The sequence below is a fragment of the Mytilus edulis genome, chromosome 4, assembly GCF_963676685.1.
Source record: "Mytilus edulis chromosome 4, xbMytEdul2.2, whole genome shotgun sequence".
Classification (NCBI taxonomy): Eukaryota; Metazoa; Mollusca; class Bivalvia; order Mytilida; family Mytilidae; genus Mytilus; species Mytilus edulis.
This window is the reverse complement of record NC_092347.1, coordinates 91,994,774-92,015,681: the sequence shown is the minus strand read 5'-3', so window position 1 is coordinate 92,015,681 and position 20,908 is coordinate 91,994,774. Positions and strand designations below refer to the sequence as shown.

The window sequence follows — 20,908 nt, the reverse complement described above, 5'->3', positions numbered from 1 at the left end:
AAAAAAATTCCTACAAGATTATTTATTGTATTAAAACATACAAGCAGAAAATATAAACTTGAAAAATCTGGAATTAATAAATACCTATAACTTCAAATAAAGTCATCATAGATACCAGGATTGCAATTTTATATTTACGCAACACACGTGTTTTATCTACAAAAGACTCATCAGTGACGCTTGAATAAAAAAATGTTATAAAGGCCAAATAAAGTACGGAGTTGAAGAGCCTTGAGGACCAAACATTTAATAGTATACAGTTTGTCAATTTATAATTCTTTTAATTGTAGGAACGAGAAAGAAAAAGAGAACTTAGTGGATGTCAGAAAAAAGGAAACAGTTACAACACCACCTTCCGGTTAGTAAAAAAATCTTCTACCAATAACAACTGACCAACACAAAATACGGCAAAAGTGCTGAAAAAAGATTTTTCTTAAATACCAATGAATCAGCCAATCCATATTGTATTGATAGATATGATTATAAAAATACTGTTTCTGATAAATAAAACAATACAAACAAATATTACAGAGAAAATGCAATCATCAAAATATAAAAATTGTAACTAGTTCATTTTACATCTGCTATTTTTTTTTATATATTCCATGTTAAATATTACATTTGCAAATTCTTATAAAAATTATTTACCCAGTACAAGTTTAATTATACTTTTGCAGTAACCCTTTTGTAGTTTCTATGTATTGAAAATTAAATGAATGTGAAAACACACACACACACACACAAATATACATATGATAGATATTTGCTTCATATAAAAATATTAGAATCTCAACAAATATTGAACAGTTCAATAAAAAACACCAACCAACATCTTACTCATTTAAAACTCATGTGTAAAGAAATGTGGAGTGGTTACCCCAGTTAAAGTGCACACAAACCTCTCCTTTTGCCTACATCATATATTAAAATGTGTCATGAGACATCAATAAACAAATGCCGTGAGACTCAAACATATTCAAAGTTATACTTACAATTTAGATCAAATTTTAGCCTCCTGTTTTTATTATTATCATAAATCATATATGGTTAACCACTACTATGTGCAATATACAAATTCTTGAATATGGATTTCAGTATTTAGACGACCTCGTTTAAAAAATTACCACAGTTTTACTAGATTCTATAGAGGAGGTATATTATGTGATTGCTGTGAATATATAACTTGCTTACGTAATTGTTGCATCATTTTTAATTTTAGAAACATATACTTCATTTTAAAGGGTTTACTTACAGTGTACTTGTACATTTTTGTAGATACATGTATTATGTTCTTTTTTTCAACAGATTTTCTAATCCATTTACTAACACAAAACTCATAAAACGTCATGGCTTCTGTGTTGTATAGTAATAATGTGTTAAACGTGCATTCATAATTGATTGAAACTGGTGAATTGAAATGTAATATTTGGGAGAAGTCTCATTTGTGTAACAATTAAAGTGTTAACATCAAATTTATTGCTGCACCATATAGCTACATGCAAACACATTGGATTAAATGAAAAAAACAGTAAGACACTATTTTATTGAAACTTGTGTTTATATGTTGTTCACTGAAAACTGACAAACTGAAAAGGTCAACAAGAGCTAAAAGTATAAAAAAATTCAACTACATTTCAGAATGTTCTGATTTTAACTGTGTATGCACTTGTAATTTACATATAAATGATTTTTTAGGATATTTGTTTTACAGTGTATGAACATGTGCTTTACATAATATTTTTGTACTTGAGGCATTTTAATGGAAAACAATGAAAATTTGATTTAAAGAAGTTAAATATTTGAATGCTCTCGAACTAAGAAACCTTGCATTTCACCAGATATTGTGGTACAATATACAATTATGGTCCTCTGAGGAGTTGAATATTAAAAATTGTCAACTGGAGTAAGTGTTTTTCCATTAGGGCAATGTGACATATTCTACTTGCATTGATGGCATTGTCACACTATGGGAGGATTTTATTTTTGATGTGTAAATATTTATATTTTAAGTCATTTATCTGATTTTATCAATAAATATTACCCTGACTTTACAGATACAAGTCCCAGCTCAGTAGGACAACTGTCTGATTCAGACAACAGTTCCAGAAGGAGAGATGCTGCACGACTTAGACCTTACAGGTTTGTGTGATTATTTCCCTAGATATGGGTCTATAACTGCTTGTTTATTTAAAAAGTAATTAAATTAGTTCATTGTGTGTTTTCTTTTATTAGTTTCCCAAATCATCAGTTTAGTAGAGAATAGCTGGAATTGGATGTTGATAATTAGATTCATTTAGTATTTCTTTACCAGACTACCAGTATGAATCTACAAAAGAGTTACTACATAATTCTGTTTTGTAAAAATATAGAAAAAGTGAAATTACCAAGGAACAATAATTTCTTTATCTTTACAAGTTTGTTATTATTTTTAAATTAAAAAAAACATTAGAACTTATCTACTGGTACTTGATAAATGATTAAAATATTTCTAAGTTTAAAAAAAAAGTGTTTGTCATTTTAAGTATGGTTAGAAGTTATAAAATTGAATGGAAATGGGGAATGTGTCAAAGAGACAACAACCCGACCAAAGAGCAAACAACAGCCAAAGGCCACCAATGGGTCTTCAATACAGCGAGAAACTCCAGCACCTGGATGCGTATTCAGGTGGCCCCTAAACAAAAATGTATACTAGTTAAGTGATAATGGACTAACTAAACTCCGAAATATACACGAGAAACTAAAATTTAAAATCATGTATGAGTATATATACTTTTATTTTGTTATTTTAATTAATTTAACCCAATAATGCTTAATATTGTAAATTTTTATCATAATATATTATATTATAGACCACATGGTAGTCGTGAGTTGTATTACACAGAAGACGGAGAAGATTCCTTGGCAGAGAGTATCACAACTGTAGAGAGCAATCATACAGGTATTTACAATTTATACAACATATAGATATGATCCTTGTGAGCCTGTTTAATGAAAATAAGCATCTTCTTTTTCTACAACACATAGTCATTACTTTATCTTGAAGAAATATTTAAGTTGAGAATTAAGAGAGTAGTCATACAAGTATTCCTATTTAAACCATAAGTAGTCATTAAGTGGATGGATGTTCCAGTAAACATATATTGATATTTTGATATTTAAAAATTGTTCATGTATAGGTAAAATTCTTAGCCATCGAAACAAAAATTAGCTGGAGAGCTGTTTTAGATAGTTGTAAAATCTTAACAAATCAAACTTTCTTTTTAAAATTCCAAGATAAAAATGGTTCTTAAGATGATCTCAGTTAAAGCCAAGTGACAAGAATATTTAAGAATGACTGTGAAATCATTTATTTTTCATGGAAACCAGTTTATGTGGATTGAAGAAAACTTGTATGTTTGTTGATGTTTTATTTTGCTGTTTTGCCAAAGTCTACACATAAACCTATAGATAAGAAATTTGTTCTTTGTAGAACTTTTAAATCCATGGTTTAGCTATACGCACAAGATCCTTTTTCAGGCCGTCAGGATTTGGCCTTTATTTTTTGTCAGAAATTGGGGTTGGGATTTTCATCAATAGGGACTCAGGAATTAATGATTAATATTTTGGGATCCAGGTAAAAATACTTTGGGTGGTATGACACCCCCTCCTACTGAATTGGTATCCCTTAAATAATAAATAACCCACAGTAACACAATTACAATAATTTCAGTGGGCGGTAATTCAACCATGGAAAGTACACACTCAGGTGAATTATTTCTGTTGTTCAACATTTTTATTATTTAATGTGGTGTAGATTTCACTGTTTAGAAGTTATTTTTGTTGTACACTAGATTTCACTATAATATTGTATGGAATAGCAATTATTTATATAATTTTTGGCTTTTATTGAATTATTTGCTTTTCTTTAATAATTTGTAGAGGTAAATTATTATTACAATCAAGGGTTATGATAAAAAGTTTAATTAAAAATCTTTTATGGATATTAGTGACTGGGATGTAGTCGATTACACATATAATACATTTGAGTTTTGGTTTTCAGCACAAAGAAGGGTCACATGGAACCCTAGCACATATTATCTAGGTAACAAACAGCTGGTGCTTTATTGCTGTATATTTGTATTCATTTAACAGTTTGTTACAATTATGGATTTGAATGTTTTAGTGTTTGATTTATTTTCAAATATTTTTGTCTTCCATTTATGAAATTTGGTTATATTTCATGACTGATACATACTTCCATGTTATTTTCAATAAGTCATTTGGGTTAGAAGTTTTATAAAAAAAGAGATTTTTTTTTTATTAAGTGTACCTTATGGTCCAAACATTTAGCATATAAGAAATAGAAATTCTGTTTAAAAATTCTCAAAATATCTAGATCTCAAAAAATAAATAATCGTTATTGAAATATTTACTTTTAGTACAAGAATTATTCATATACAATATTTTGTTTTTAACGTGTTTCTTACAGAATTCAAAATTTTAGTTTAAAAATGTATATTATTTGATTTAAACATTGAGAATTAATAGTTAGCTTTTTAATGCAAGCTAAGCGCATAATGGCTATATTGGAATTGTACATGTTTTATAAGAAATAAGCATGGAATTTTTTTTTTAAATTCAGTGAATCCCTCGCTGTATTATTTTTTTTAAATGCATATTGAAAATATAGGATCCAATAAACTTGGAATAACATTATACAGAAAGGTTATTAGCTCAAACTAAAATTGAAAGTTTGCATGTTAATTAATATGACCAACTTGCATGAATTGTGATATTGTAACATGACCAACAACTTGTTTAACCGACTAGGTCTTTAGAAAGACATGGATGTTAAGATTATCATATGAAAAAAAGATGTGGTATGATTGCTTATGAAACAACTCTCCACAAGAGTCCAAATGTCACAGAAATTAACAAATATAGATCACCGTACAATCTTGAACAATGAGCAAATCCCATACCACATAGTCAGCTAAAAAAGGCCCAGAAATGTCGAATGACGACAATTGATATGAGAAAACTAAAAGCCTAGTTTATGTACAAATTAATGAATGATAAACATATATGTTACACACCAACAAACGACAACAGGAATTACAGGCTCCTGACTTTGGACAGGCACATACATACAGAATGTGGCAGGTTTAAACTTATTTGAAGGCATCATCCCTCCCCCTAAACTGGGACAGTGGTGTAACAGTACAACATCTGAACAAACTATAACAATTAGTTGAAAAAGGCATAACTTGTCAGATGGATAATTAAAATTGACTGTTCAATTACATCCAATCATTAGTCAAGGATAAAATAAAAATAATGTGCCATGCATGAACTAATTTTGCTGTTGTATTTAAAATTATTTTCATATTAAATTGCTAATCTACAATCACAACATAAACTAAAATATATGTATAATAACTTCATCTGATTTTTAAATATTTAGTTCAATATATTTATTTTTAGATTGCATTGTAAAGTGGACATATACTGTCCCCATTTAATAATTTTGTTGAAAATAATCTAAATTAAAGAACAGTTTGGTCATATACATATAGACACTTTTGCAACTTTTTGATTTATGATACAAAAGTCAAAACTGAATTGCTTCTATTTACCAGGAAAATATAATTTGAATTCAATAGGATGTTGTTTTATTGTTTTAGGTTCTGATGATGCCACTGCTCCATCATTCCCAGTACAATACCTTGGATCCAGGAAAGATGCTCCTTCTACTTCTGGAATTTATGGCACCAAGAATCCAGGTCAAAAAGACACTTTGTCTACAATTGATGAAAAATCTTTAGCTGTAAGTTTGTAAAAGCGTTATGAAATTCCATTCTGTTAAGAATTACAACTTGTATGTGAATTCATTAAAGTTTATATTGGAAGGTTGTTTTTAATGAGTGCTTTTTTACATATAAAATATTTTTGTACTTGAGACAATACAAACAAAAACAGTAAAGCTTATCTTTGTTTTTCTTTCTAAATTTCACATTTTATGCTATACTAATACAATAGCAAAAATATTTGTTTTCTTTCTAAATTTCACTTTTAATACTTTATCCATGCAACACTTGAATATATGTGTTTTGTTTGTAGGATGAAAAAGAAAGGTCTGGTACAGACAGTGGAGTAGATAATCCACGAAGTGACTTAGCCAGTTCTCACGGTAGTAACTTGTCCTCGTATAGACGTGACATGGGAAACAGGGAAGATTTTACGACCACCAGGATACCAGGTCAATATGAGGATAGGTTAACTCTCAGTACTAGATCTGATCCAGGAGACCTGTATGCTACTCCAAAACGTTCAACCAGACATCATGAACATTCTGATCCCAGAAGCGATAGTCGTGTATACAAAGACACTTTTGAAAGAGAACGATATGAACCAAAACCAACAAAATCGAGATCTGAAACTGATCTAGCAACACTGCCAGATGTTGATCACAAATATTCATCCCCAATGTATGGAGATCGTTTCATGGAACTGTCTAGCCAACCATCACCGATCTATTCCCATCACACATCAATGGCATCACCAGCTGTCTTAGCAAATGGTGCAAACCGAGGAAGAAATGTTGATGAAAAGCTAATGGAAGACAGGTTAAATGTCAAACCATTAGAAAAAGGACCAAATTTCATAACCAGACAGGAGGAAACTAGTTATGATAGAATGGCTGAGTTTTCTCAGAGAGAACTTGGAGATGGTATAAACAAAGACGATAAACCAGGTTCCACTCCTTATAATAAGGCTTACGATAGACCTGGGGATGATAGCTTCCCAATGAGAACCATAGCATGGAGAGAAACAGAACATGATAGATTAGAACCTAGAAGTTCAGGTCTAGAACCAGGCAGTAGGGAACCAACTAGATCTTTGGAATCTGGAAATCCAGAAATGGATTTAAACAGAGAACCACCTGTACCTAGTGATAGGGGTCAAGATTATAGACCAAGAGCAAGCTCTTCAGAATCCAGCCTTCGTGAAGTGGTCAGACCTTTAGACAGAGGTTCTGATTTCACATCAGATAGACAACCATCAGAAGAAAATGTTAGACCTCTTGACCCGGGACCAGCACTACCACCAGGGTTGGACCCAGGTCCACACTTAGACACAATTAACCCGGGTTATAGGCAAACTGACAGAGTTATAGACTATGTGAGGGATGAAAGGCTTCTCAACAGAGGACCAGATACTGAGCCACTTAAAGAAAGAAGAACATTGGAAAAGGGACAGAATTATTATGATATGTATAGACCCCGTAAGGAACCTCCCACTAGGACGGGTATGACTCATCACCAAGTGTTAATTGATGATGATACAGAGGAACTAGAATTCAGAGAATTACCAAGGGTAGGTTTATTACAGATACTAAAAAATAAGTCTATATCAGATTGGAATAGAAATTATCATAATAGTAACGTACCGATTATTCTGTACAGATTTGGTTTGGAAAATATAAATACTAGTTATTATTGTTTGAAGTTTATAATGAGATAGAACAATGTTTGTGTAGATGGATATGGCAGAGATTTTATTCTTTACCTAAAAGATTAAATTTAACTTTCAAATAATTTAGTAGAAAGTGATTGTTGATTTATTCTCCTTTATATACTATAAACTTGAAAGTTTTCATAAAAGTTTCATAGGATCCTTTGATGTTTCTGTTAAATTTTATAAAGTAAGCATCATATTTACAGCGCTGTAGTACACCTTACAATGTAAGTCTTCATTGTGTCAGCACAGGATTCACATTTATTACATACACAAGTCTTGATATCATTCATGTGGTCATTAAAATGCATTTCACCTTAACTTGACATTGTATTGTACAATTTTATGGTTTCTTTTATTATCACTGAATGTTCGTAAAAAGTGTTTACTGTCAATTAAATGATAGTCTTGATTAGCTCACAATAAGTTAACTCTTGGAACATCTGATTCACATTACAACAACTTTCCTTATGCAACATTCTAAGGCATGGGAAGCACTTATAATGTCACTGGCAAATATTGTACAGTTGTTCACCTTATTTGAATTTATGATCAATGGTTGTGAACTGGCTTAATACATGAACTTATAAACTTTTAATTTTAATAAAAGTGTGACAAGTTTTTGACAGAAAATTTGATTTACAGCATTCTGACAGGGAAAAAAGGATTAAATTAATGTGCTAGTTTTCACAATAATGTAACAAAAGTATATTTGGTTGTAAATTTTTTGCATCTAACTGGATTTCTGGAAATATAGTTTTATTACAATCGATGTTTTAAATCTTACAAAATTATATGTTGACATTATAAAATGTGAGCTAGTGTTGTGTAAAATGATTTTGATTGAAGGAATTTAAAATAGCAGATATAATTGCATTTTCAGTGTCCTGACCAAGATTTCGAAGAAATGGTGAAAGAAGAAAAGGCAAAAATTCAGATTGAATACGAATTACAAAGAAGGTAAAATTACAGTTTATTTAGATAAAAAAATTGAGGACATATATTGGAATTGTGGATATATACCAGTACATTGTGGATATTTATCGGTACATTGTGGATCTATACCGGTACATTGTGGATATATAATGGTATATCAATTGTTATATATGTATTTAGATTTCTTCATATAAATTACAATAATTCTACACTTAAGAATGAATAAACTATTTTGCATATTGCTTTCAGTTGTTTCAGATTGTAAACAAAGAGTGCCACTGTAAATGAAGAAACACAAAGCATTTTCTAGCAATGTTTTTCAACTTCATGTTGATTTACATGTTTATAAATGTTAGCTTATTGAATTTTTATGCAATGAGAAACCTATCAACAAGGGTTCAAATGACATACATGCAAGCAACTATAGGTCACCATGTGGTCTTCAAAAAGAAATAAAACCCATACCACATGATCAGCTATAAAAGGCTTGGACATGACAAAATGTAAAATATTTCAAAGTACAAATGGTTTTGATTGCTTATATGCTTCATCGTTTTCTCTTTACAGATTGAAACAGAAAGGATATTTACAGAATTCCACTGATGAGAAAGAATTTGGTGCAGAGTATGATCATGTGCCTCCAAATGAAAGGGCAAAGTCACTACAGAGAAAACTTGAACAGGAATCACACAGAGAACTTCCTCCAAATATTAACGATTTATGGCTAAAATTCCAGGAAATGAATCAGAATGAAAGTACAAGCACAATAAACTCATCTAGAATGGAAGCCATCACTGATCTGTTGAAAAATCCAACAAAACATATAGTGCAAAAAATTACTGATGAGAGAACTTATGAAAAAGCTAAGGAACGTAGAATTATGCAAGAATTGTCAGAAAAGTCTCGTCAAGAACAAAGAAAAGACTCAAGAAGTGAAAGAAAAAGACAGGAACTACAGAATTTAAGGAGATTAAGTGAAGAAGAGAGCAATGGAAGTTATGCGGACATTCTACAAGAGCAACAGAAGAAAAAACTGCATGGAAAACATAAGAAAGAAAGTAGAAATCCTGATTCAAGTGTTGAAGAAAAACAGAAGAAAGAAATGGAAAATAAAATGAAAGGTTCTAAGAAGGCCAAAGTTGATATTCCAGTTCATGGTGATAGTATTGACACCTTGTATTCAATAGCAGAGGATGCAAGTTTTGAGGCTACTCCAAGTAAAGCTGAGGATTCAAACCAAGGAAAATCTAAAAAGTCTCGGCAAAGACATGTGATAGATCCACTCATGAATAAACTCAAGGACAAAATTGAAAGTCAAAGAATAAAAATTGACAAAGAAAGAAGAAAAGAAATTAAAAGACTTGACAAATTGAAAAAACTTGAAATGCTGCTTACTGCTAAGAAGAAAGGAAAATTATCTGATCAGGCTATTGACGTTGAGTTAAATTACGTCTCTACAACATCTGCAGCAGCTAGTTCAGAGTCATCTACTTTATTTGGAAGTGAAACTACTATGAGTGTGGAATCATTAGATAACAATAAGGATTCATTTGACTCTGTGGCTAATAATGGTGATACTACATCAACTAAGGATAGCAGCATTGAAATTCAAAAAGTCAGAACAAAAAAGGTTAAGCATGGCGGAATGTTAGATGCCTATATGGCTTCCATTGGACAGGGAGGAAAAGCAGATGAATCTGAGGCTTCCACTGAAGATTTACAAGTTGTTCGAAAAACTAGAAGTTCAAAACCTGGGAAATCAGATAAAAAGAAAACAAAAGACCAGCAAAATCAAATGAGAACTGACTTTGTAGACAAAGAAACACTACGAAGAGAAAGATCAAAGTCTCCAAAATCAAGAAGATTGAAAGATGCTTCCACTAATGTGCCATCCCCAATAATAAAAAGTCCTGTAAGTAAGCGGAAAGTTCGAGATGTCTATGTAAGATCAGAAGCAGTACAGACAAGTCCATGTAGATCATGGTCACCCCCACGGGAGGATCAGGGCGTTATATCTGTTCCTTCAATGTCATCATCTTTCAAACGCAGTGTTAAAACTTTCGATTCAAGGCAGCAGAGACAAAGATCATATTCACCAATTGATTCCTTTTCTTCTACTTCTCCTGACAGAACATTAACAAATAGGTCTATTTCACCACCTCAATGCCAAAAGAAACCAGGACCTGGACGTAAGACGAAAAGATCCAAGTCACCACCAAAACCTCGTATCTGCCTTCCAGAGTCTGATGAAGAGACAAAACAAATGAAAGTGTCACCTCCACCTAAATCTCGAATGTTTACACCAGAAACTCCAGATGATGATTTAGCTGGAAAACTCCAAGACAGTCCGAATGGTAAGATATCATAATTTCTATTTCTATACATGGAGTGAAGTGTTTTGCTTCTAATTTCTTGCTGTGTTGTGATTATTTGTTCTTATTGTTACTCTGGCACACAAGTGTTTCCTTGTCCTGTGACAAAAATTAGGCATTGTAAAATATTGGAAATTTCTAGTACATTTATTCTGTCTTTAAAATTAATTTTTTGACAATGTCCAAATTAATTTGTAAAATTTAATATGTTAGAATAATTATCAAAATTTTTATCTCAGTTAGATAGATACACTCAAAGTCATGAAGGTGATATTTTAAAATTTAATTTATTATAAACAACATATTCATGTTAGTTTTTAGAAGGTTTTTTCTTTTTTTAAAAGTCTTTGAAACAAGTTAAAAATCTACATTGTTTTATAGCTGAAAATACCCTATATATATAAATTTAAAAAAAAGGAATTTCGAAAAGTTTGCTATTCTTTCATGTCTTGATTATTACTGTTTGATGTGCTATAGATAAAAAACAAAGGTTGAAAAGAAAAGGATTTCGTACGGGTAAGACCAGCCAGGTGTAGGTTTTAGTTTAAAATGATCAAGAATTCTTAACATTTAAATGATGTTTATAGTTTCAATGTATTAAATTAAATTCTAGAAGGTTCACTCTACACATCATTGTTTTGATTGACTTTCACAAACACGACATCTAGTAATTTCTGTAATTTTCATTTAGTGCTTAAATTTGGCTTAAAAAAAAGATACAAGAATCTTGATCATTTTCCAATTACAAAACAGTTTAGAGGCATGATTATTGATTCATTTATTCATTTTGTCATTTATTCATTTATTCATTTTGTCATTTATTCATTTATTCATTTTGTCATTTATTCATTTATTTTCTTTTTTCTTTTTCTATTCTTTATAAATTATATATTCTTTAGTTTAGTTTCGTTCTTGTTTATATAAATATTTTGTTATTCACTACCCAGTCGAAACTTTATCCATTTGAAAGTTTTATCATTTTTATCTGTCAAATAACAATAAATTGTATATTTAAGCAGTCTCCAAACAGTTGTTAGCTTAATGCTTGTTAATACCTTGATACATGTAGTGACATCATACAAAGCTGTACAGCTGAAAAGATAAACAATAGACCCATAAATTTCAATAGACATTACTACAAATGCTGGTGCTTTTAAAGGAATAATGATGAAGAAGAAACATTTATGTACTGTCACTAAACCATATTGTACATAAGTGCAATTAAATTGTATTTGAGACATTTTTTTGTAACATTTCAAACATTTATATGAAAAGGCTATTAATATGAAGTAATGATCTCCCGAAGGTTGTTTGTGAATGTTTGTTTTATTTATAGTCTGTGTGTCATACTTTCTGCTGATTAACAAGTATGTGGTAAATTGTTTATGCTCCTTTATGAAGTTTTAAATTCTAAAAAGGAAAGAAAACAGGAAAAAGTTTCATCTCCTGCCAAGAAGTTGAAGGTCTTTTAGCATATTAGTGATATACAACTGTAATTTACCCTTGTACGATTGATACACCCTGTGATCGAAAATGAAAAGAAAGAAGGCAAATTCTTACTTTTATATTAAATTGGACTCAATAATTTCATATAAAGTATATATTCTACACTGTCCAAATCCTTGCATGTAACAAACCTTCGACATTTAATTATACATTTATATCTGTCATAAATCTTTCCATTATAGTCTGCCAGGTCCATAATAACACTTCTTATTAGTTTACTAATCATGTGTAGCCAGTACACTATCCAAATCACCCACAGAATATATATATGTTTTTTTGTCAGACAGTTGGGAAAGAAAATTCCAGATGTATAGGTGTAAATAAATTATATCAAACATATATAATTTAGTTTAATTATGTAAATAATGTATTGACTGACAATTTTTCAGCACCATTTTTTTCATAAAATAATTTTGTTTACATGTATGCTTTTATGTTATAACTTACAAGTGTCTATACAGTGGTGTACACTTGTGAAGTGAAAGTGATTGTCTATTTTGAACTTTTAAAAGACATCATAACCTTTAAATAGCCCTGGCAAAGTGTGATTAATTCAGGCTTCTAAGATTTGTACTTAAAAAAGAGGTGACAGAAATTTTTGAAATAACATTTCATTTGCACAGATCCAAACACACGAATGTATAAAGAGACCTGCTATGTAGTGTATTAAAGTTAAATGAAAAATTATGATCATGAACTTCTGTGTCATTTGGTGTGGAGAGTTGTCTCATTGGTAATTATAACACATCTGCTAATTTTTATATATAGAGTTTATATATAGAGTTTGTTATTTTTAGGTGGTTTAACTTGGTTTGTTCCAATGGGCCAGTCCAAACCATGGAGGCAACCATTAAAAGAAAGACAAGCTTTTGCTGTCAGTCAAGAACCATGGCAACCAAAATCTGTTTCCTCTACTGCATGGAAGGATATTGTTGCTGATAATCCAGTCAATAAATCTATAGGGGAGAGTTCTAAATTTGACCTTGACACAACAGGTCATTATAAAGATCTGGATGAAGAAAGATCTGATGAAGAGAACTTTGACCCTAAACCTTTGTCAAGGTTAACTCTACAGGTGAGTTACAGTGTGGTTGGAATTTATTTCTATTTCAATCCAATTTATTTAAAAAAAAAAAACAACACTAAATTTGCCTGGAAAATTGTGGTGCTTTGGTAACAATAACTTTAACATAGACATAATCAGCCTAATAATTTACTGTGAGCTTGGTTTTCACATCCATTGTTAAAGAACTCCATATCATGTTAACCAAATGCTATTAATATGGGGTGTCATGAGTTAGGAATAGTAGTACATCTTGCTTTATTTCTAGTTTCTCCATTATATATTTCTTTTAAATTTCAGGAAGCATTCGAAACCTACAAACAAGATGCCATTTCCAAGTTAAGGGCCAGACAAAAAAGAGTTGCATTAGCTTCAAAGGAAAGAACATTACAGGATATGCTAGAAAAAGAAAGAAATAGATTGTTTGCAGAAGAAAAGAGAAGGAAAGAGGCAAATCCAGAGGCACATCCATTAAGTGGTATGATTACAGAGACTATTTGTTGACATACTGTGAATTCTAATTATTTGTTAAATCATAAAAAGGCAATTTCAGAAATAAAAATTTGTATGGAGGGGGAAGGGACACTTAAACTGACTACATAATGGAGTTAAGGTTTTAGTGGAAGATACAATGACCTGAAACAATAAAATTTGGAATAATTTTCTTGTTTTATTCAGTGCTATAAAACAAAATTGATGCAGAAAAGGTTGAATGGAAAAGAATGGACATTTTGCTCATCTTGAAAGTGGCTGGCTGGTCTTTGCTTATTAAATATTCTCGAATTATCATCAATTTTAAATCATTTGTTTTAAGATTTGATCTTCTGTTAAGTTTTGGATTAGCTTTAGTCAAGACAACCTTTACCATATGGACACATATTTACTATTTATTTAAAAATAAATAGAATAAAGGTATATAACAGCAAATAATGATAGTGATTGATTTTATGTTTATTTTGCAGAGAACCTTCATAAACCCAAAAGACGGGCAATCTCAAAAGGGGAAATGATAGAACAAACTCAAAAGTAAGTATTGATGACAGAAAAATAAAGCTTTCACATATTATATGCCCTTGGAAGTCAGTAGCTAAGTCATTTAGTGTTACTTTGGCCATCATTCTTTTCTTACCAACCGTGCAAGACTCATGGGTTGTCAAGGTTGTCAAAAACCAGCCTCACCATCCTTCTTTTCTTCAATCATTTTCTTGCCAAAAATCCAATCATCGTCTCATTTTCACCTGTGATGCTTATTTTATTGTGTTGTCAACTACACATAATCAAACATCTGCTTGCAGAGGAGAAGTGTTAACAAGATGTTATGTAATTGTTTATAGTTAAAATACAGAAAGTTTCTCATAACTAAACAGTCAAGTACAGAAATTTGTTTTGGATTTGTATACAAATATTCCGTTAAGACAGTCATATTATACTTGAAAATTAAATGGATTTAGACAGTAGTGCAAATTTGTGAAATTCCATAGCTTACATAAACCTTGAAAAAATCACATAAAACCTGAAAATTTTGAAAGGGACAATTGAACATGGTGGGAATAAGATTTCCAATTATAATTTCTTGAACCCAGTCGTCTGTTATAGGCAGAAACATCAATGTTTAGGTGCACATTTTCTTTGTTTTTCTGTGTAATACATACTGATTTTATTTTTTAGGCTATATAAAAAGCTGCCAGAAGTGCAAAATCAGAAGCTTCAGGAGAAAAGAATGGAAGATTATTCATTAAACAGACTGAGAGCCAAAGTTTTTAATAGGGTAATTATAAGTTCACTCATTGTGTAGTCAGTTAGAAAATAGTTTTGATTCATGATTTACATTACAGATTTTGTTTTTGAATTTAGAACTTCAATAAACATTATAATATAAAAAAAAAAAGACGATGTGGTATGATTGCCAATGAGACAACTCTCCACAAGAAACCAAATGACACAGAAATTAACAACTATAGGTCACCGTACGACCTTTAACCATAAGCAAAGCCCATACCGCATAGTCGGCTATAAAAGGCCCTGAAATGACAATGTAAAAGAATTTAAACGAGAAAACTAACGGCCTAATTTATGTACAAAAAATGAAGGAAAACAAATATGTAACACATAAACAAATGACAACCACTGAATTACAGGCTCCTGACTTGGGACAGACACATACATACAGAATGTGGCTGGGTTAAACATATTAGCGGGATCCAAACCCTCCCCCTAGCTGGGACAGTGGTGTAACAGTACAACATAAGAGCGAACTATAAAAATCAGTTGAAAAAGGTTTAACTCATAACTTCTTTTTTCTTTTCTTTTTTTAAATATCATACTTACTCTATAAAACACATTGTATTTTAATTTTTATCACTAAAAACGTTACTCACTCTTTAAAAAACATTCTAGGATATTAAAAAAAAATTAGTCAACCCAAAAGTTAAAAATTCAATCTTGACAAGCATTTAATTATTTTAAAAGTTATTCAACTTGTTCATTATTTCAATGGTTAAATGCAAATTTATAATTAAATTTTTGTTATTTCAGAGAATACAAAGAGATACTCTCAAGAAATGTGAAAACAGAGGAAAGCGTTCTCCTTCTAAAAATATCCACTAGTAGTGCTATTTATATATTTATTTGACAGTATTGTGTCCTTAGACTGTGATATAAAAGTAGATCTCAATATATTATGTAGATCTGAGACGATTTAACATATATGCAGATCTGAGACAATTTATTGTATATGTAGATCTGAGATGATTGAATATATATGTAGATCTGAGACAATTTATTGTGTATGTAGATCATTCAAACTTGAAAGAAAGAATAATCTTATAACATTGTTGTTTCACTGCACAACACAGTTTTATGAATGCCATTGTTTCACTTTAAGAATACTCATACAAATACCTACTTATTTGATCTTTTCACATACATAAGGTTGTGTTATATATATCTTCAGGTCATAGTGTGCCAAAATAATAATGATCACTGTTAAATTATCACTGAGTGTTTATGACAAATCTTTATTATTTTCTCAGATGTTGTAAAGTATATTTGGTATGATAGGCTGTCAATGTTTGGTAGGTTTTATTAACTCTCTATAATTGTTTTGTATAAAATCTTAACACAATTTTAACTAAGTTTTAACTTTTAACTAAATTTTAACTTGTTTGTTTGTTTTGCATTAATGTAATTGCATTTTTGGTAATTGGAAAATTAACATGCATTATACTTTTTTTTAGAAAGAAAATAAAACTAAAGCAACAGAATAATTTTTATGGGAACTTTAAAAGTTTTAGCTTATTTGAAAATAATTAGTTGCTACCTGTAAAAGGTAGAATGTTTTCATTTGACTCAGAATGACATCTATTTCATGCTATTACTTATATCTTTAGGTTGTTTGTATTAAAATATTTTGTAGTAGGGATGTAATGGTGTTTAATAGGTAACAAAGAATTTGTAGCATTTTGGGAATTTCTTGCCACCATAATTGTACAATATATATTTATGCTGGCTGTAAGGCCTTAGATGGCATTTATATTTTGTAATAAAATATATATACTTGGATTGGAATTTCTTCTTATCGTTTGTGGGAATCTTGATAGTTCATAAGTACCATATAACTTTTTTGCTTTTCAACCTATGACATCTAATTGTCAGAATATCCATAAAGTTCACTTTTGTACACTTTGTGTACATCTTCAGTCAATCTTTTGTCATCCTTGTTTGTTAAATTAAAAAAAAAAAGTCTTCTATGAAACTTCTGGACCATTTAGCTACATCATTTGGGTATGTAGTGTTCAAATGTGTCTAATGGCTTGAAATACAATGTAGGGTTAAAATGCAGGTTTTGCTTATTATCTAGAAACTGCTACATACAGAGAAAATCAGACATAAAAAAAAATCAGAATGTTGAGATCTCCCTACCGTCTACTTACATAAAAACTGTCAGAAGACATCTTATAATTGTTACTATTTATCAGCAAGACAAGATTAATAATAAATCAAAATGACCCAATTCGTCAATCGACTCTTTATTGGAGTTATAGCCCTTTAATGATGAATTTTACAATGTTTATGCACCGTATAAATTTAAATGCATTCTTAATTTCCTGATCCAACCAATCAAGGACCTACAAGATAGCCAAGTCATTAGTTATACAGTGAAACTTTTTTGTAGTATTACCTGCTACCAAGGGAAATAAATAGCACATCACAGCTAGTGAGAAAAATCAACTAACATAAAAAGACATTTAATGACTACAGGAAGGAGGGTTTGATTCAATGCAAAAAAGTTGAATTATTTACATAAAAAAAAACAGTTAAATTTATCAACTAGGTCATGCTTACCTAGAACTCCAACTTTCTGAAACTAAAATGGTGTACATATTTGAGGCTCCCAAAGGGTACCCCCTCAGGTCGCAAGGTGGCTTTTAAATTCGTTGAAGGTCGCAAGGTCGTTTTTAAGGGAAATGTACAGGTCGCAGGTCGTTTTTACCAACATAGAGGACAGAAGTCGTTTTTATATTAAAAGGATCCATTCAAGTCATTGTCGTGTCTATTCTTGATTTATTATAAGAGGGACATATATAATCCTGAATAAACCTTTTAATTTAAAATAAGATATTTGGGCATTTTGCTGTGCCTTTGGGTACAGTTGTTCTTGTTTTGTTTGAGGCCATCCTGAGATGGCTGTCTATAAATGGAAGTTCCTGCTCTATTGAAGTTCGTGTTGTTTGTTTTTGTGTGACATTTAATGATCAATATGTGATGTCTTCGTGCCATTAACCAATATCCATTCTTTTCTATATTGAGACCAAAACAGGACTTGAACTTTTCGATTTTTCAGAACAGTAATTTCAACCAAACATTCAGTATTTCACTAATAAAACACAATATCTTCTTCTTTTTCCATATACTGCCCACATTCAACTTTCTGAATATACTGGCAAATTGGTTCTGCATGGTTAAAAACAGGCTGAAAACAAATGTTCATCTTTAGTTTGTAAGGTTGGTTATTTGAGATTTGAATGCATGTGGCATTCTCTGGGAGAAGCTTGTTCCAGTCTCTGGTGGTGTTCACAAAGAAGGATCATTTCCTGCAGTCTTTGGTTCCTATTTGTACCATGTATCAATGCTGGTGTGTATGTCTGGATATTCTAGTTGGTGTTTGGAGGTACATGACTTTGCTGATGGCTACTTTTTCATAGACGATCTTGTACATCATTGCGAGCCTGTCTTCTCTGTGTCGTTCTTGGAGACTTCTCCTTTGAACTTTTTCAATTTGTTCAATATTTTTTTGATGATATGGGTCCCATACTGTTGTGGCGTATTCTAGTTGGGGCCTTACTAGAGTTTTGTATGCTTGCTCTTTGATGTTTTTAGCGTCGATTTGTAGGTTTCTATGGATGAAACCAAGGCTTCTGCTGGCTTTGCTGGTAATGTTGTTGATGTGTTCTCCCCAGTCTAGTTCGCTTGTGATAGTGCAGCCTAGGTACTTAATTGACGTTTCATGTTTTAGTACATGGCCATGTAATATAAAGTCCCATTTGATCGGCTTTTTCTTTCTGGAGACAGTCAGCACGCGACACTTTTCTGGGTGATATATCTTCCACTTTTCCTCTCATAGTGCCAGTTACAGGTCTGACTGTAGTTGTCGGCAATCGGTATCTGAGGCGATGGTTAGGTAGACTACTGTGTCATCTGCAAAGAGACGAACTGTTGACTAGGGCCTTGCACTGACCCTTGTGGAACTCCAGATTCTACCTTTGCTGTCTGACTGTTCACCCTCAACAACTACTACTTTGGTTCTATTTGTCAGGAATGCTTCTATCCAGCTGTCTTTTCCCTGATTCCATAGTGATTGAGTTTATGTAGGAGTATGCTTTGGGATATCTTGCCGAATGCTTTTGAGAAATCTATTATCAGTAGGTCAGACTGTTTTCTCAATTCAAGATTCTTTGTCAGGTCATCAATGCATTATAAGAGTTGCGTCTCGCAGGATCGTTTACTTCGAAATCCATGTTCTAGTGGGAAAAGGATATTGTTTGCCTCTGTGTGTTCCATAAATATGGCTGGAAACAATATGTTCGATGATCTTGCAACAAATAAATGTCAGAGATATTGGTCTGTAATATGCTGGGATGTACTTTTGACCCTTTATATTCATATTGAGCAAGTCCCCAGAAGTCTTATAAAATCACCGGGGATGTAGAGCTGGATTTACCTTCTAGTTTAAACATATTTTATTGTTCAAAATGACAAATGGATTAGACACAAGTTTTACAACTTAGTAACGTCTTCTCCAAAACAAAACAAAATATACACACTAATTAATGAACACATCAACTATTTCATACTAACAAATAATTTAAGAATAAAGACATGAAAACAAAAGGAAACGTGTTTACCTACTGAAATACTTTGAACACGATCTATAGATAGGCTGATGGCAACAAGGAAATGTCTTGAAGACAGGGGTGTCCCGCTCGGCGCTTATTTCCCTTTTCGAATCATCTTAAACGCAAAGGTAAACCAGTGTAACTGACGAACGAACGGATGGACGAACAGACCGAAAAACTATATTTACCGCAACAATTATGTCGGGACATAAAACTGATCATCAACACTACACGGCATCGATACATTTGTCTCTTTGGAACACTCACAGAGACGCTAGTTAACAGAGCCTTTTTCATAAATGCAATGTATCCTCCCCAAAATTCGTCCACTTGTTAAATAGTTGTTATATTTTAATAAATAAGCACTTGGAATATATTAAAAATAGTTATAAACCAGAGTTCACAACTTTGTCGGTAAAATAAGATTTTTTTGCGCTTTATCCTGTTTATGACTCTTCATAAGCAATGTTTGCTAAGTTTTGGGAAACAATTTCCAAACTTAAATTGAAAGGCCCCCTAAAGTTGAGCATTTTTTTTTCGTTTATCCGGCTTTTTTGCTGTCCCTATCGAGCTAATTTGACTTCGTTTCACTGTTTCAGCCTGAAAGACAATTTTCAAACCTTAAAATGAAAATGCATTTTTAAGAAATCATAAATTTGATTATCAAATTCAAATTATTATAACGTAACACTGTTAACACTGAACATTTTATTCGGTTAGGCTTATCAAATGCTAATATGCCCGGACGAATCCTATCTCTTTTAATCTTTAGCATTTATGCATTCAATATTGCCAATATTATCAGTCACTCCTTTGTATGTGTAGCATAGCCAGACCACACAATCTGCTTTCGGTCATTGTTGACCTGTTCCAGGCGCCGTAGGACAGAAAATAACCCCTTACAACTACAAGACCCAACTAGTAAGGTTAACAGAAGCAATAGTATTTGTTTTATATTTGGATAGTACTGCATGTGTTTGATTTCTTGCTCTATTGTACATTTTGACCCAACCTCTTTAAAAGACATGACCGTTTTCCATTGGTGAACTTCTTTGCATCGGAACTAAACACATTTATTTCTAAAAAAACAGTTGTTGGCATGACACGGGTTATGTTCTTCTCATATATTTTATGATAGT

General features: G+C 31.5%; 1 protein-coding gene across 31 annotated transcripts in view; it reads left to right on the top strand.

Moving 5' to 3' along the window:
* LOC139521045 (serine-rich adhesin for platelets-like) overlaps positions 1-16,935 on the top strand; it is a 32,603-nt gene extending 15,668 nt beyond the window's left edge. For 6 of the 31 annotated variants that reach the window (XM_071314250.1, XM_071314243.1, XM_071314233.1 and 3 more), the window contains 16 exons: positions 291-358; positions 1,096-1,152; positions 2,055-2,139; positions 2,850-2,938; positions 4,040-4,081; positions 5,664-5,806; positions 6,100-7,356; positions 7,704-7,724; positions 8,381-8,457; positions 9,001-10,787; positions 11,283-11,321; positions 13,109-13,386; positions 13,675-13,852; positions 14,337-14,400; positions 15,043-15,142; positions 15,910-16,935. In XM_071314250.1, coding sequence (XP_071170351.1) covers positions 291-358; positions 1,096-1,152; positions 2,055-2,139; positions 2,850-2,938; positions 4,040-4,081; positions 5,664-5,806; positions 6,100-7,356; positions 7,704-7,724; positions 8,381-8,457; positions 9,001-10,787; positions 11,283-11,321; positions 13,109-13,386; positions 13,675-13,852; positions 14,337-14,400; positions 15,043-15,142; positions 15,910-15,981 — 4,357 coding nt within the window. In that variant the 3' untranslated portion in view covers positions 15,982-16,935. The remainder of the gene's footprint in view (positions 1-290; positions 359-1,095; positions 1,153-2,054; positions 2,140-2,849; positions 2,939-4,039; positions 4,082-5,663; positions 5,807-6,099; positions 7,357-7,703; positions 7,725-8,380; positions 8,458-9,000; positions 10,788-11,282; positions 11,322-13,108; positions 13,387-13,674; positions 13,853-14,336; positions 14,401-15,042; positions 15,143-15,909) is intronic. The other 25 variants (XM_071314255.1, XM_071314238.1, XM_071314232.1 and 22 more) reach the window with 10 other exon arrangements.
* Positions 16,936-20,908: the final 3,973 nt, after the last annotated feature.